The 18350-nt window shown below is 36.8% G+C and overlaps 2 protein-coding genes across 2 annotated transcripts; both read right to left on the bottom strand.

The window, feature by feature from the left end:
- Positions 1 to 666: 666 nt before the first annotated feature.
- Positions 667 to 7581, bottom strand: pycr3 (pyrroline-5-carboxylate reductase 3). The gene is made up of 7 exons (XM_042746843.1): positions 7336 to 7581; positions 7149 to 7227; positions 6709 to 6773; positions 5366 to 5545; positions 3869 to 4081; positions 3261 to 3353; positions 667 to 1281 (listed from the first exon to the last, which is right to left on the bottom strand). The coding sequence occupies exons 1-7, from the start codon at positions 7387 to 7389 to the stop codon at positions 1099 to 1101; spliced, it is 867 nt and encodes a 288-aa protein (XP_042602777.1). The 5' UTR covers positions 7390 to 7581; the 3' UTR covers positions 667 to 1098.
- A 741-nt stretch (positions 7582 to 8322) lies between these two features.
- On the bottom strand, positions 8323 to 15856 carry LOC109113541 (GDP-L-fucose synthase-like). Its single transcript, XM_042747316.1, has 10 exons — positions 15564 to 15856; positions 14773 to 14918; positions 13815 to 13929; positions 13597 to 13725; positions 12696 to 12769; positions 9675 to 9808; positions 9464 to 9595; positions 9296 to 9375; positions 8617 to 8716; positions 8323 to 8530 (listed from the first exon to the last, which is right to left on the bottom strand). Exons 2-10 carry the CDS (start codon positions 14916 to 14918, stop codon positions 8475 to 8477), a joined length of 966 nt encoding a protein of 321 aa, XP_042603250.1. The 5' UTR covers positions 15564 to 15856; the 3' UTR covers positions 8323 to 8474.
- Positions 15857 to 18350: the final 2494 nt, after the last annotated feature.

Genomic DNA, 18350 nt, shown 5'->3' with positions numbered 1-18350 from the left:
TCTGTCACTGTTTCCCAGCACTGCTGCGTATATGACGTCATCAAAAATGATGGGAAAGGCCATTTGTATTTTGTGGAAACGAGAGCGAAATTACTTTACTTAGGCTTTACTTGTTTTAATTGAAAATTAAACTGTAATTGTATTCTTAAAGACATGTTTTATACAAACACATATACGTTTGACTTAATTTTGTGGCAAAATTTTAATGTTAATTTTTTATATCCACTTGTAAAAAAATTTACATTCACATTTATTTAAAACGTACTTGGATCTTATGTTTTATAGACATACGTACACATTGTATAATAACAATAATAATAAAAAATTTTTTTGCAAGTTTTATTTTTGTTATTTATTATTATTATTATTTATTTCTTCTTAAAATACTTTGGAAGATGCACTTACTGTATTGTTTATTGAAAATACTGGTGCTGAAAATGCTTTGGAAGATAGAAATACCTTATTCTTTGATAAATTCTTCAAATGCAAACTTTATATCCTTCATATATCCTTTATTTTCAAATCTAAGGAACACCAATGCACTTCCTGTATTGTTGCAAAACAATGATTTTGTAGTTCTTTTAATTTTTGTTTTATTCCTTGCAGTATGCAAAGTGCCATTAAATGATGTATTTAAAAAATGACAAGCACAAAGAACACAGTGAATTCCTTAGAGATTAATTTATTATACATTTAATATTATTTTTTCATCCTTTGAATCTACGTGGACACAATAAACACATTTCCTGTGCAGAAAATAAAGTGAACACATCTAGCACATTCTTATTGTGTAAAAAGTCACCATTTCAGAGTTGCTTTGGTTTCTGAATCCCAAATCATACAGACATGTAACAGACGTTTAACGTATTAACAGCTAACATGGGTTTCATTGTCTGTGTGTATTGTTCCCTTAGAATACACAAGAAATTCTCATTCATTTGTACTTTAAGAAGCACATTTCAATCCATTATCAAGGCCACTGTAATCAACATTCAGAAACCCTGACTACTGGATATGCTTGGAGCATAAAGTAAGACTTTAAGGTGTTAAGTTAATTGTCCCTCAGGTATCGTAATGTCTCTAAATGTGATTCCCACTCTACTTCTTTCCGAGTTCTCTGGCTCTTTCGGTCGCCGCCTCTACGGCTCCCATCGTAGCCGCTCTGAACCCTCCCTTCTCCAGCGCGTGGATCCCGTGAATCGTGGTCCCCCCCGGTGTGCAAACCTCGGCCTTCAGCTCTGCCGGGAACTTCCCAGAATCACGCAGTAACACGCCAGCACCCTAAAACACACCAGACACGGCAGATTTAAGCATAATCTCTCAATCTGCAGTTATAGTATATTATGAGGTATAATGGTGAGCAATGGTATTCAACCCAGCTACCGCAAAAGTTTTGCAAAAAGTGATCAAACAAACATTATTTCTTTATTTTCTCTTTAATTTATGGGAAATGTAAGTTTGTTAATAACTTCAAACCAATATTTGGAATGAAACTAGCTAGTTCCTAATAGTGACAGATTCATTTTATGGCAATATGACACATTGTTAAAATTCTATTAATCTTTATTACAACAAAATAACAAAAACACAAAAATCTGGGTTTTAAACTGTTGAAATGGTAACAATCATTTGGTTGCACAAAATCACAAACTTCATTAAAAAAAAAAAACCTTATCAATGATTAAACGCGAGCCGGTTGAAAATCGATTCAAATATGTGACGATTCAAATCAGTAGAGATGCTAAACAAATCGCGATTCAATTAGGGCTAGTTTATATGAATGTATGTCTGAGGGAAACTTAGTGTCTTTAGAAGAGTTTAGATGGTATTTTTTCTTTTCATCTTGCCTCTGTATAAAGCATATTACCGTTCATAAGTGCAGCGCTGCTTTGTTTACAGCAGTAACCAAGGAAACGCTTTAAGCACCACCTGCTGCAGTGTTCATAAGTGCTTTGTGTACAGCGGTAACCGAGGAAACGCTTTAAGCGCCACCATCTGCAGTGTTCATAAGTGCTTTGTTTACAGCGGTAACCGAGGAAACGCTTTAAGCGCCACCTGCTGCAGTGTTCATGAGTGCTTTGTTTACAGAGGTAACCAAGGAAACGCTTTAAGCGCCACCTGCTGCAGTGTTCATAAGTGCTTTGTTTACAGCGGTAACCGAGGAAACGCTTTAAGCTCCACCTGCTGCAGTGTTCATTAGTGCTTTGTTCACAGCGGTAACCGAGGAAACGCTTTAAGCTCCACCTGCTGCAGTGTTCATAAGTGCTTTGTTTACAGCGGTAACCAAGGAAACGCTTTAAGCGCCACGTGATGCAGTGTTCATAAGGTGCTTTGTTTACAGCCGTAACCAAGGAAACGCTTTAGTGTTCATAAGTGCTTTGTTTACAGTGGTAACCAAGGAAACGCTTTAAGCTCCACCTGCTGCAGTGTTCACAAGTGCTTTGTTTACAGCGGTAACCAAGGAAACGCTTTAAGCGCCACGTGATGCAGTGTTCATAAGTGCTTTGTTTACAGCGGTAACCAAGGAAACGCTTTAAGCGCCACCTGCTGCAGTGTTCATAAGTGCTTTGTTTACAGCGGTAACCAAGGAAACGCTTTAAGCTCCACCTGCTGCAGTGTTCATAAGTGCTTTGTTTACAGCCGTAACCAAGGAAACGCTTTAGTGTTCATTAAGTGCTTTGTTTACAGTGGTAACCAAGGAAACGCTTTAAGCTCCACCTGCTGCAGTGTTCATAAGTGCTTTGTTTACAGCGGTAACCAAGGAAACGCTTTAAGCGCCACCTCCTGCAGTGTTCATAAGTGCTTTGTTTACAGCGGTAACCAAGGAAACGCTTTAAGCGCCACGTGATGCAGTGTTCATAAGTGCTTTGTTTACAGCCGTAACCAAGGAAACGATTTAGTGTTCATAAGTGCTTTGTTTACAGTGGTAACCAAGGAAACGCTTTAAGCTCCACCTGCTGGCAGAGAGTGAATCTGCGTCTCGTTCAGCTCGTCCGCTGTTTCTGTTTCATGCATATATTTTTTTATGTATAGTTTCACAAAACTGAAGTCAAATGTTTTTGCTTCAAATTTTTGAAATGATACGATCTAATTTCGATTAAAAACTGCTCATGTTGCATGTATGCAGCATCTTTGTTTGGATCATGATTAAAATGCAGTGGTTGCCTCTCATTTTAACTGGAAAGAGCACAGACAAAGCCTTATTTTGTTTATATGAAGAGATTTATTTATTGTGAAGCATTTCGTGAGCAAACACTTACCAGTATTGTCTGTGCTGCGATGCGTCGAGCCAGAGCGCTGGGCATCCCCATTTTAACAGCACCGTCCGCCAGTGCCTCCGCAAACACATACACCTACATTAAAAAAATACTATAGTCATTTATACTAAATACTATAGTGTTTTTGAACCATACTACAGTAAAGTACTTCAATTAATTTGTTGTGGTAATTCTATAGTTGCTGTGGTAATATAACAACTATAGTAATATAAACAAATTACTTTACCCAATACTCTACTAAGTTTTCTACAACTATAGGGTATATTATACTACAATACACTACAGCTTACTCTAGTAAAAACTGAAGTATACTACAGTATTTATTACTGCTTATCAGTTCACTATAGTAAATACTACAGTATGCTGTAGCGTTCATTAAAGTGTTGTAAATACTATAATATATACAGTATAATACACTTTACTATAGTATGGTTCAAAAACACTATAGTATTTTTTCATTATATGTTACCGCTTCACTAACACTGAAGATCACTACACAAACAGGATACAGGAAATACGTCATATTTGTAGTCATGCGGTCAAGTGCAAAGACCGCAAGTGTGGGTATTCGGACAAGGCATTTCACTCACGAATGCAACGCCACTGCCACTCAAGCCCACGTGGGCGTCGATCCAATGTTCAGGCCCCGCCTCCACCAACCCACACGGGCCGAGCAGGGCCTTCAGGAGAGTCTCCTCCTCCTGTCCCGCACACGAGCCGCAGGCGAGGAGCAGCGCCCCTTCCAGGAGCATGCAGGGAAGATTCGGCATTATACGAATCACACGCGTCCCAGCAGGCAACAGCTATGAAAACAGACAGTAATGGAATCTGATGTTTGACATAAAAAAAACCCCCCAAAAAAATATTATATAATGTAACGATAAAAAACGTTTAAAAAACATTCCCCTAACGTATTATTGTTCATTTTTTAGGGGGGAGTTAAATAATAACATTCCAGAAACGTTGTTTTAAGGTTTTTTTTTTTTTTTTTTGCAACCATAAAATAATGTTTTCAGAATGCTTCAAGGTGACTATTTTTAAATAACCTAAAGATAACTTAGAAAACCCAAATGGTTTTATAAGCAACTAACCTGAACATATAACAAAGTTGCAGATGTTTTATGTAGTGGCCCTTTAAACTCTGAACGTATGCAGCATTTAATAAAATCTAGAAATTAGATCAAAACGCGTTATAATGATCAGATATATCAATACTACATATGATATATCAAACTTTACGGCTAAAATATAAAGCCCGGATTAAAAGTAGATTGAAAATCGCAGAATTCATAAACTCACGGATTTGTTTTCATCGTCATTTATTTACTGCGTGCCTCTAACCTGCACGAGCTTCTCCAGCACGCGCTTTCTCCTGTCTTCCACAGAAAGACGCGCACTCGAGCAATTTAAAAAATAACGGTCATTTCGTTTCACTAGCCGACTAACATTCGTTTATCGATCTCTTTATTAAATAAATGCTTATAATTAATATATTTCTGAGAGCAAATATGATTTCGGAGAGATCGCGCCCATGTTTAAGAGAACATGGTGCTAATCGAGAAGCTTTTGTTTACAGACCGAAACTATTAGAGGTAAGAAATAAATGCACTGAGGAAAACTTTACTTTTAGCCAAATAATGATTTTTTATTTTTATTTTTAATGTCTATGGATAAATGTAACATTTTAAAAAACAGTCATTATTATTTGATGCTGAAGAAATGTAAACTCTGGGTAACTTACCCCGTAAATAATGAAAAATTAAATCTTATTCAGGCGAATCTTCCATGATGGTTGATGTGTTCATCATTATATATTAATTAAACAATAAATTAAAACAAAACAGGGTTGTTACAGGTCTATATATAAATATAATACAGTTTTATGATAATTGTTTATGATAAAAGTACTAATATCTAAGAAACGAGATGAACTAACGATAAAGGATAGGGGAACTTTAGTGTAAAGTTAGGGGAGCATTAGAATAAAATTCTACAAACCAAACAACAACAAAAACCTGACTTGGCAAAAGCAATCTTTCTGGGAATGTTCTGGGAAATCAGAAATTGTTAGTTGTGTAAACCCTCACCTCCTCAAGTGTTTCTAGAGTGATTCCGGCTGCCATGGAAACGATGATGTGTTCCTGAGTGACATTCCCGGAGATTCCATTCAGCACCTTTGGGACGAGGTGAGGTTTGACGGCCAGGAAGACCAACCGAGAGCGATCGACAACCTCGTCATTCGCGTGAGTGATAGAAACTCCTCTCTCCTGTCAAAACATTCACACAAACCTGTCACAGAAATGACGCGTTAAAGGGTTACTCCACCCCAAAATGAAAATTTTGTCATTATTCACTTACCTCCATGTCGTTCAAAACCTGTAAAAACTTTGTTCATCTTCGGAACACAATTTAAGATATTTTGGATGAAAACCGGGAGGCTTGTGACTGTCCCATAGACTGACAAATAAATAACAGTGTCAAGGTCCAGAAAAGTATGAAAAGCATCGTCAGAATAGTCTTCTTCGCGCTTGCGTCGATGCGCTGTTTTGTTTCAAACCAAAGCGTAAATACATGTAATAAACGTATCCTTGTGGCGCGGCTGACACAGAAGAGTGTACGCCACCTGCGTATTGCTCAGAATTGTCAAAATGGCGCTACGCTGATTTGGAGAGACACAGAGGAGAGAAATTGTTGAATAAAGTCGTTATTTTTGTTTTCTTCGTGTACAAAAAGTATTCTCGTCGCTTCACAACGTTACGGTTGAATCACTGATGGCAGATGGAGTATTCTGACGATGCTTTTCATATTTTCCTGGACCTTGACACTGTTATTTATTTGTCAGTCTATGGGACAGTCACAAGCCTCCCGGTTTTCATCCAAAATATCTTAAATTGTGTTCTGAAGACGAACAAAGCTTTTACGGGTTTGGAACGACATGGGGGTAAGTGATTAATGACAAAATTTTCATTTTGGGATGGAGTATACCTTCAAGGTGTCCGTCATCTACTCCAGATATCACTACCAAAAGTATTACATTTCTAGCTTCTTGAAAGAATTCAGGTGTGGATCTATTTAAAATGCAGGTGAATTTCATTAAGAAACATTAGGGCCACAGTTCACATTTTTTCATAACTCTGTTGCTTCCTGTACTCCAGTAATGGAAATCAACCCATTAGGACCCAATTAATTATTTTATCACAATTTTTGATTTAACAATTTTTTTATTGTTATTTTATATATCTTATTATGTTAATGTATTGTAAAATAATGTGCATTTTAAGTATCATAAAATTCAATGAAAATAGGCATTATGCTAAACAATTTTATTTTAAATTACAATATAATAATAATAATAATATAATATATATACACACATTACATTTCTTGACTTTTATGGAACTGCATGTTCTTATAAAGTCACATGACGTACCTGAAAGCGAGGAAGGTTGTTCATGGATGGAGCGCTAATAGTTATATTACTGGGTGGAACCTTCCCTATAACACAAAAACAGTACAGAATGTCAGTAAAAAGCACAGAAACTAATTTTATTATCACTGTAATTTTCATGTCTCCGTTTGTTTTAATAAAGTTAACTCTTCAAGATTAAACAACACTACTTTTAGTGCCTGCATATTTTGTTTGTTTTGTTATTTATGTTAGTTTTTTTCTGTAATACAGTAGTCCATGTAACAAACACACACACACACACACACACACACACACACACACACACACACACACACATATATATATATATATATAGTAGTTAAACTAGTTGATATTTATCTGTGCAGCTGACAGGATCTTGGATGCTGCCAGAATTCTCACTGACGTCATGCACATTTAAAGTGACGTAATCGCAAACGCACCTGACGCGATGATGCCCTGCGCTATTCCAAACGCCATGTTTCCCGCTCCGATGAACCCGATCTTCAGCTGAGACACATCCTGAACTCAAAGCAAACATTACTTCACGTTAATAAAGATGTAATGTGATGCTGCTGGCATCTGTTCAGCAAACAGCATACAGTCACAGAGTTCACAGCAGCTACTCACACACTGAAGAGCTGGAGAGTCGCTACTTCTGACTGAACTCTCTGATAGATTCATTCTTAGTTTAATACAGCTTCAGCAGCTCCGTGTGAATCAGATCAGCGTCTGTCACATGGACAACGTGTTCTTCCTTACTTACATATACGAAACTACAAGCAGATACACTGACACCTGCTGGACTGGAGCCATGGATTCATAAACGCATCATACATAAATCAGTAGCTACAAAAACGTTTGAACACACAAGGTCCCAATATATTTTATGTGGTGAAATGTTAAAATAATGTTAACTTTGTAATGTAACTAATTTAATGTTAAAACAAATGCTAATTTGTTGATTTTGTTCCAATATATTCTCACTACAATCATTCCCAGACTTACATTTGTGTAATTGCAGACTTATAATGAAGACTTTACCATTAATTTTAAAATGTAGAAAATGTTAATGAAAAGAAAAAGTAGGTGTGTCCAACTGTTGACTGGTAATGCACATGCACAATCAATAAAAATCAATGAAATTATTCTGGCTTCAAATTATGTCATTGAAGATACTGAAATAGCGCCACCTGCTGGATTGAACCAATGCATATCACAAAATACAATCCTAATAAAAATTAAAAATAAAAACATAAAAAAATCACCTCAAAGTCCAAAGGTGTAAAAAAATAAAATACATATAATTAAAACAATTTATTATATACATTAAAAAATTGAAATTTTTTGTAAAAAAAAATTATAAAAAAAAAAAAAAAAATATATATATATATATATATATATATATATATAACAATTATTTAAAATAATGTATTATAGAGCTTAAAATAGTTATATAACATGATTTGGAAACCCCATAATATTACCAAAGTACTGCAAAAAGAAGAGGACATTAACATTATTATTAAAAAAAAAAGGTTTATTTTTGAATATACAGTATAGTATAAAACCCAGAAAATAGCAGTGGTAGAAAAATGTATGACACTGGTCATGGTATATATGCCACATAAAATGTATGTTTTATTAAAACCTGAAACAAACAATAAAGCTAAAGAGCTAAATAATACTACAATTTTGTTGTTGAACATGTTGGATCAGTCAGGCTTTAGTTGTTTAAACTCCCCACAGCCAATCAGATGTAAAGATCTTCATTTACGGGCGGAGTCAAAATTGGCTGCAAACCAATCACAAGTCTCCAGGATAGCTGGGAAAAAAAAGAAAAACATCTATTAAGATTCTTCTCTTTACTAATATTGGAAAAACATAAATGCTGAATCTCTTGCTGATCACCTTGTTTGAACGGCGTGAACTTGAAGTCTGGCAGGTATTTGCGTAGTTTGGCGTTACTGGCGGTTTTCTTGATCTGACCATCTGATTTACTAGTGTCATACTGAGAGCGCTTAGTTAAGGTTCGGCTGTAAGTCTGTGAACGAATGCTTTGAGGGTTAGTTCATTCTGTCATGGACTACTTTTATGGTGCTTATGTTGCTATTCATAGCTCAACAACTCAACTCTAATCTACAAGATACCTTATCTCTGTTCCACAGAAGATTGCTGTTCTATAGACGGTTTCAACGGCAACAACATAAACAAACGCTTTTGTGGCCCTAACTTAACTTCCGGTAGACTTCCAAATAGAATCAATAACAACAGCTACAGTAGTCCCTCTAGAGTAGATTATAAGTCTTATATCTAGAGTAGAATACTGTTTATTCAATGAAGCCTTTTGGAAAATCGGTCAGTTTTGATATTGTGAGCGCCACAAATAAATAAATGTATGGGAAACACATCCCACAGCACAACCACCTGAGCCCAACTTCAGTCTACTCATCACCTTAACTTTAACTGCATTTGTAGACAGAGCCATAGCCAGACTGATAAACAAATACAAAACCGGAAGTTAACTTAGGGCCAGGTGCATGCACCCCATGAAACCTACTATTAGCTGTATTAAAAAAAAAAAGGATACAATAACTTCCCCTTCAAACCTGAACGCTTCCACCACAGCGTCCACAGCATCCTTTACAGTCAACTCATCCTCCTCCCCGACTAGACAAAGAAACGAAGAAACATGATCAACCAATGAGCTCTGATGAAACAGACCCAACACGTGTGACGTCAAACACAGCTGGAGTACCTGACAGAATGATGGGCTCCACCTCGTCGTACTCCCTCAGAACCCACAGAAACAGACGAGCCAGATCCAGAGAATAGATGAACTGCCGCAGAGCGCGACCCGAGCCCCAGACCTGCAGAGGTGTACCTTCCTCTACAACACAAACACACATCATTCACCCTGTGAACATGTGAGATGCTCTGAATGTGATTGTGAGTTAAACGAGTCTCACTCTTGGCCAGGTACGTCTTGTGGATCAACCCCGGCATCACGTGACCGTCCTCAATGTTGTAGTTGTCATGGGGTCCGAACATGTTGGTGGGGATGACGGCTGTGTATTTCAAACCGTACTGCTGAAATAACGCCCTAATAGACAAACACACACACCACATGACACACTGAAACACTATCTTAACCCAAATAAATTGTATTCTGAGTCTCACAAATGAACTAAATTAGAATTATAGGCAACTCAAGTCTGTCTTTAGGACCATTAAAGCCTGCATTAAATCAAAATTGACTTTATTTACTTTACTAGCGCACATTGCTAGCCTTGATGTGAACAATTAATCACTGCAAGTTAATCCGCTGAAAAAATTGTTTGTCTTGGTAATCTTTAATCAAAATCTGAACATTTGCTTCCGCTCTGGAATAGCATTCCTTCTCTGATGATGTCAGTTTAATTGCTCGGGCAGAATATCCTTAAACACACCCCTCCAACCGTTACATTGCTATGAGTGAGCGACAGAGAGGAGGAGCGCAAACATAAAACCATGCCCTCTATTCAGTATTCCGTTTCAGCTGTAAGTACGTCACTACACTGAAATAAAGTTGGAAGCAACTTCCGGTTCACATGGACTTTGAAGTTTTCTACTCCAGTTTGTTGAAACATAATCATTTAAACTGTGGCTGCCATAAATCCTGGTTCATGACAGATTTATTCAAAAATGATTAAGGCATAACTAACAAATATAATGAATACATAATATGTGTGCATTTAGCAATGAGTTTCTTTCTTCATTTCTCTAATGAACTAAAGATCTATGGACACTGAATTTCCTGAGGTTAAAGTAGCATGACATCACAGCTAACGCACGACTTAGTTGAATTGCGTACTATATTACATCAAAGTAACTGCAACGGAATAGGTTTGTAATTCCATTTCATTATCATCAAATTCAGCGTTCTTTTAATTTGCTCTGATGACCATATCGTAATTACCATGATAACAAGATAACAACTTGTAAAAAGCATCATGTTCTCATAGAACTCGTAATTACAACTCATGAACCGGGAGTTTTCAGAGAGCTACAACTAGTACTACCTGACCACCTCAGATTTATTAGGAGCTATGTTTAGGCATTGATAGTGCGATAGTTCTGAGTCCAAGGGTGTGAACAGCTCCAAGTAGAACATTGTGTTGTCATCTTGAAATTATTAGAGAGCTCGGTAATTGCATTTTTACTAAGAATTGAATTGCAGAGCTCTCTAATTTAATTCTTACTAGGAAGAATGCAATTGACCTATCAGTAAGCCAAAGCACCCTCAGTTCCCTCAAAACTGTAATAATAGGATATTGGCGAAACAAATTTGGTAAAGGCTCCAGTGTGTGTTTGTGTTTGCACTATGAAACAGTCAAAAAGTCAAAAGTTTCTATTTACAACATGTTTTTGTAGCATTCAGCAATGTAGCCAGTCACAATCATATGTGTTGATTTCTTAAAACACCTATGACTGGCCATTGTGTTCAAGTTAGTCAGAATTCACTGATTTTTTTCCTGCACACTCGCAAATCCTTGCATTGTAACTAAGTGATAAAGTGACAGTTTTAGTGATTATATGGAAGCGCTGTTTGCTTGCTTTCTAGGCCACATACAGTAATCCAATCAGAATTAGAATAAGTTTGGATTTTCGTGCTGTACATGCAGCAAAGTATCAGGGGTGACATATATCCCCAAACAAAACCCCTACTGATCCCGCTGTCGAAATTCTCACTCCAAGTTGAACTCAAAACCCTGTTTTCTTTAAACTGCCATTTAGTTTTTCCTGCCAGTTTCTCATCAGTTAAATAAAAAATGTTTAACAGCTGCATCAGATTGGTTAGGTAACATTACCCACAGCGTACTAGGCTCGTATTTATGCCTCTGTGATTATTTAGTATGTTTTCTTAATCATCCGAAAAGTCCGCTTTCAGGCATTATAGCATATTGTTCACAAGCTGTTTTATGTCTGAAATTGATTGAGTGATTACATGAGACAGGACACATTCAAGTAAGTTTTCAACATACAGTACCTTCATGTGTTTATTCATGTTTATTTTATTCTGTAACTAGTAAAGAGAAAGATGATGTGTTTACGTGCTGCATGAACTGAGGCGCCAACAGCGATCCGTCATGCATTACAAGTGCCAAAATGACATTTATTGTAAATGAATGTTATTTCTCAAAAGTAACAAGGCACAAAATTTGCTGTGAATGTTTAGTTAAATTGTATCCACTCATCGACTAAAAACGGCACAGACTAAAAGTTTGTTTTTGACTAGGTAAGACAACATTTTCATCCCCAAAAACAAAAAGTTACGGTATGATTCTTTGGCTGTACACTCTAAATTTAAATAATATGTTAACACAGCGGTTTGCATTATCAAGCAGCATAATGTAACTTTTTTCATTACACAGCTAAAATAACTGAAAGTGGACGATACCTGAAGCTTGGCATATTTCAGTAAAAAATGGCCACACCTTTTGCTCTTACGTTAAAGATAAGGTTGATACAGTGCGGAATGTTGTGATAAAGGCCGGATGTTCAACAACAAACCAATTATTCTACCACTTTTGTACATTCACAGAAACTTTTATGCACTGTGGGAAAAAATCTAAATGCAAACAATGGTGGAAAATGTGTTTGATCATTTGAGTAATGAATATATTGTTTGAACTGCTAAGGACAAACCAGATGGCACATTCATGTAAGCACAACTGATTTGCAAGAGTGAGACAAACCTGTTATTTAAATAGGTTGCGTGAATGTCCAATGTGAAACCGAGAAACCTGAATACCCAGTAACACGGTCTGGCGACCCCAGGCCAAACGTCAAGTTACACCCATGCAGACAAATCCCAAATGGTTCTAAAAGTATATTTTTTCTCTAAGCAAAATTTCGTCATAGAAATGCAATCTGGACATGTTTTCATGAAATAGAACCAAGAACAGCTCATAACCAGTGAACTTTGACACCAAGAGAGCAGAACTGACCTGTTGTGGACGTCGATCATGCGTTTGGCGTAGGCATAACCATAATTAGACTCATGGGGGACACCGTTGTGCATCTGACACACAGAAAGACACAGATTCACAATTCATGCAAACAGGCTCATGAAACCAATCTGACATCCACTAACTTCAATCTCTCATATCATGCATTTTAAATCACTATATCCATGAGGTCCAAATGTTTCTCTGTTGGTCAGGAATGATTGTATCCAGGCCTTGACATTAACTAAGTTGCTCACCAGCCACTATAATTAGTGGTTTTCCAAAGTTATTAGCCGCTAAGCATTTTCACTGCCCACAATCTTGTTATTGGGGAAATGACGTTTTATATTATTATATGGGTCGGGTCCTATTATGCTCTTTTACAAAGTCTTGATTTTGTTTTGGGGGTGTACTAGAATAGGCTCTCATACTAGGTTGTTTGAAAACACATTTTTCACATATTTTACATTATTACAACAAAAAAAACAACAAACTTAAACGAAATTCAAAAACAGATCATTTAAAAAACTATAAAACAAATTCCCAAACACAAAATGTGCTGTGATTCGATCACTGTGCCATTCTATTTTCTTAACTCCACCACTCGTCCAATAAACGTCAAACCCCATACCATAACCCATAACTGCCTGCTGTGAGCTTCAGTGTAAATATTGCGTCAAAATCAAATCAATTTTTAAACCCAGATGATTGTTGTATACCCCTACTATTCACTCGCATTTGGCGGGTTTGGCGGGTGTTAATGTAAAGCCCTGATTGTATCTGTCCTACTGCCTCATTATCTCACCATATATATACTGGACAGGACAAAACATGTTTGATATGAGCCTTTTAAAGGAACATCAAGCACATATACAAAACTGCCAGTGTGTGAGCGCTTTACCATGGTCTCATCTAGAGGGTAAGTGGTGTTATCTGGAAAAACACACGTAGACAGGCAGGAAACGACCTTCACCACCCCAAACTCCTGAGACGTGTGCAGCACATTGTCATTGATGTGCAAATTATTCCTCTGAAAACAACAAACAAACACAGCTTATGTAGAGTTTAATCATTCAACAGCAATATTTCCAACCTTATGATGCTTATGTTAATAATTACCCAGAAGTCCAGGTTCTGTCTCATGTTTTTATAGAGTCCTCCCACCATGGCGGCCAAATGAATGACGTGCGTTGGACGATGTTTCTGAAAGACTGCTCTCGTCTCTTCAGCGCTCCTAAAGCAGCACGTTTACATACCCAGGTGAAAAAAGTAATTTCGTACGTAATATACTAAAATTATTCTTTTGTACTTCTTAAGAAAAACTTGAGATCAACTGAGTGAATATGGTGTAAGTCTCTCTTTGTATTTAAAAAAATGTATTTAGTCACCACTTGTAGTACACTTGAGTGTACTAGTGTATGAAAGATAGTTTAAGGGTACCACAAGTGGTAAATAAATATTTTTTTAAGTACAGAGATAGTATGTTATGAGCGCATTTTAGTTAACATTTATGGTGTCCCAAAATAGCACAGTTGAGTACACTTAGATGATCTTAAGTTTTTCTTAAGAAGTACTTAAGATTCATTTTTAGTATATTAAGTACAAAATTAGTGCGAGGAAATAGAGCACTTTAAGTATAGTAAGCAAAGTGCACTTTTTTTCACCTGGGTAAGTTCTATTTAACTGGAATACTTTTAAACACTAATGAAGCAATATAATAGAAGCATGAAAATGAAAAACGTTTTTTAAAAGGTCAATTCACACCGTATAAATAAACGCCAACGTCTTGTTCACACTGCCCCAACAAACACCAACAAACTTCGAGTCACTCAGAGTCAAGTAACAGTGTCTACACTGTTATTCATTTCTTTGCATGTCATTCTTCGCCTGAAAAGACGGCGAATAAAGCGAAAGAGACTGTGGGTAAAGCACGCTTTAAGTGAAATGTGCGAATCGTCATGGCAACAGTTCGTGTGTGAATTGGCCTTAATCCTGAGAAACACAAATTCAGTCAAGTGAAAACTGTACGTACATGTTATATATGCAATGATGTGATAGTTTAATGATTGTTTCTTACACAAGATTGGCATCTTTGGATGACAGGAATATCCATTCTTCTCCTTCCCTCCCTTCGCCCTCTTTCACCACCCGCTCTATCGCTCGCCCCACCAGCCCACTGCCGCCCGTCACCAACACACGCATCGGACCGACTGACCCGTCCATCTGACAGACAGAGAGAGAGATAGGGCTTGATGAACACTTCAGGGGTCAACAATATACATGTAAAAACAAGAATCATAGTAAATAATCAAGTATTTATCTGTACATGGTGATTTTTTTCTTATTGTAATGGTATTGATGCATCAGATTTCACTTAGTAGTAGCACAGCAGTATTTCTGAAAGGCTTTGTATATGTGATCTCAGAAACCGCTACCAATACCAGCTCTTCTTGCACTTCCTTCCTGCAGCTCACAATGAACTACATACAAGTGAAACTGGAAACAACCAGTTTAATCACTAACATGTCCTGTCAATATAGAAACACCTCATCTCTAATTTGCAAACTTGTGCATTACGACAAAAAAACACAACAAATATGCAGACAAACACATACTGGATTCATACACTGTCATCTTCATCAATCAAAGCACGAGAAAAGTCAGACAAGGCCATCATGCATGAACAAAATCACAGCGCAGACTTACAGTAACACTCACTGAATGAACTTTATGCACTATTTTTGAGCTCCAATTAAGATTAAAAGATAATTTTCATTGGTTCTAAACAGTTTCTGAATCGAGGAAATGATCACATCTGATCGTGTATTAGCTCGGTTAAAATGTTTAAGAAACTGACAAAACCGTTACCTCCTCTCTGGTGTTTCTTTAGTGCAGTCAGGTGTTTCCTTGTTTTCGCTCTCGAGTTCTGTAAAAAAGTGAAAAACAGCAGTACTAAATCGTGACCCTCTGCTTCCTGGCTTGTGAGGAAGCTATGAGATATGCTGACGTCAAGATTACATTTGAATATACAGAACAATGCAACACGTCTTCCATAACATTTTATAGGATGTCATAAGAAGGGTTTGGTAAGCACTAGATGCAAAATGCTTAACTCGTATCTTACAAGCACTCGAGAGAGATACATCCCTCTGGTAACATTTTTATCAGTTAACTGTTTACACAAGAATTTTTGGTTTCAGTTCATCTTAGCATAGACGGTTTTGCAACTTTAGGTCTTCTAAGCAGAAAAAATAAACGTTCTGTACTGGCAAGTTTAGTTTAGTTGATGATTAAAGTTATTGATCCAGCCTGTTTTTATTTTATATTTTATTTTGAGCTTTTTATAACAACATAATATATAATCAGTATACTACAAAAAAATTAATTCAATTCAAGTTTATTTGTATAGCGTTTTTTCCCGATGCAAATCATTGCAAAGCAGCTTTACAGAAAATTAAAGATTCTACATTATCTTTAGTAATAGCTTATCAGTTGTGACTATCTCAAGTTGATGTCCATTATAGCAAAATTTGGTAGATTTGTATGTCTTCTGGGGGGTTTGCATCATCTCTTCTCAGATGTTTGGTCATCTCAGGTCTTTGTAAAGGCTGGATCCAGACTGAAGCTTGTGTAAATCCTAGTTAGAAACAGAGAAGGTAATAGAGAAAAAGTAATGTAGCTGCTGGTCCAACTAAGCAAAAAATGATGTGTTCAACCCAAGCAAAAAAATGAAAATGTGCATTTGATCAGATATAACTGAAATACAAGGTTATGTGATGCATTATGTGAATGCTTGGCTAAAGAGATGTGTCTTTAATCTAGATTTAAACAGAGGGAGTGTCTGAACCCCGAATGTTATCAGGAAGGCTATTCCAGAGTTTGGGAGCCAAATATGAAAAAGCTCTACCACCTTTAGTAGACTTTGCTATCCTGGGAACTACCCAGACTCCAGAGTTTTGCGACCTTTGGGAGCATTTCATGTTTCATCAGATGGGTCTACACCAAGTTCCTTGGTGAAATCACATGTCTAGAGGTTGGATTTGACATCAAATTTATTCCTCTTTGGCTTACTGACTAATTGTGGAATGACTTTAAAAAAAATTCAGTTTAAACACATGCTTAGGATTCTTTGTAATCAATAGGCCAAGATAAGTGAAGTGATCCTTAACTCTTTTGAAAGGCAAAAAACTAAACTTATTAGGATTTATATGCTTAGAAAGTGACATAAATTCACTTTTTGACCCATTAATGGTATAAACGGCTAGCTTGCCAAAGGCATTAACATAGATAAGTAAATGAGGGACTGATTTGAGTGGATCAAGTCAAGTCATTTTTTTTTAATCTAAAGGGGTCATATGACGTTGCTAAAAAGAACATTATTTTGTGTATTTGTACATTATTGTTTCTCCTCTATGCCCCGCCTTTCTGAAATGTGTTGATTTTTACAAAGCTCATCGGTGTGAAAAGCAAGGTGTACACTGATTGGCCAGCTGTCCAGTGCGTTGTGATTGGCTGAATACCTCAAGCATGTGAAATGTTACACTTCTTACCATAATGTGATGCCGTGTCCCGGTGTGACGAGACAAAACCAATAAAACCCATTACAAATGAGTCTTTTGCTGCATCAAGTGGGGACATAATTACTGATTATAATGACTCACACCGTCTTTTTACACGTTGCATTGTGTAAGACCATCTCTATTCAACAGGTTAGGTCTGCCCCAAAAACTCATTATTCTGCGTGCACCACTTAGACATCCAGCCATTGAGTGACGACAGTCTGCTGTGTATCTCATCACCACGGTAAGCAGGGAGGGGACCAGAGCATATTACAGTGTCTGATATTGTACTTGCAAGTTATCGGATCAGATAGATGTATTAAAGCTCTGTTCACACCAAGAACGATAACTATAAAGATAACGATATTAGCATCCACACCAGCGAACGACATCGTCTGTTTATTCTCAGTGAATGCTCGTCTGCTGCTTTCAATTCTCAAGCTTGTTATAGCAGGACTGATTCTGATTTGGTGTCAATGTTTTTATCGTTTATTGTTTTCATTACCTCCAAACTTTATTCCATTAATATGAAAAACACCTATACCCCACACACAAAATTTCCAACAATGCTAAATCATAAAGAAGGGGGGAAAAACATCTCCTGGTCTGGCTGTATTAGCATTTGTTGAAGGGAGAGTTCACCCAACAATAAAAATTACCCCATGGTTTACTCAACCTCAAGCCATCTTCGGTGTATATGACTTTCTTCTTTCAGATGAATACAGTCAGAGTTAAATTGCAAAATGTCCTGGCTCTTCCAAGTTTTATAATGGCAGAGAATGGGGTTGAGATTTAGAAACAAAATAAAGTGCAGCCATCCATCATAAAAAGTACTCCACATGCCTCCAGGGGGTTATTAAAGGCCTTATGAAGCGAAGCAATTTATTTGTGTAAGAAAAATATCCATATTTATGTTTTAAATATGATATTTTTCTTACACAAACATATCGATTCACTTCATAAGGCCCTCGTTAACCCCCAGAGCCATGTGGAGCACTTTTTATGATAGATTTATGCACTTAATTGGACTTCAAAACCTGGACTTCAAAACACATTCAAAATTCTTAGATCCTTTGAGTGTAATCTCATTTGTACA

Source organism: Cyprinus carpio, chromosome B20 (assembly GCF_018340385.1).
Source record: "Cyprinus carpio isolate SPL01 chromosome B20, ASM1834038v1, whole genome shotgun sequence".
Classification (NCBI taxonomy): Eukaryota; Metazoa; Chordata; class Actinopteri; order Cypriniformes; family Cyprinidae; genus Cyprinus; species Cyprinus carpio.
Note: the sequence above shows the minus strand (reverse complement) of the source record. Positions and strands in the feature narration are given on the sequence as shown.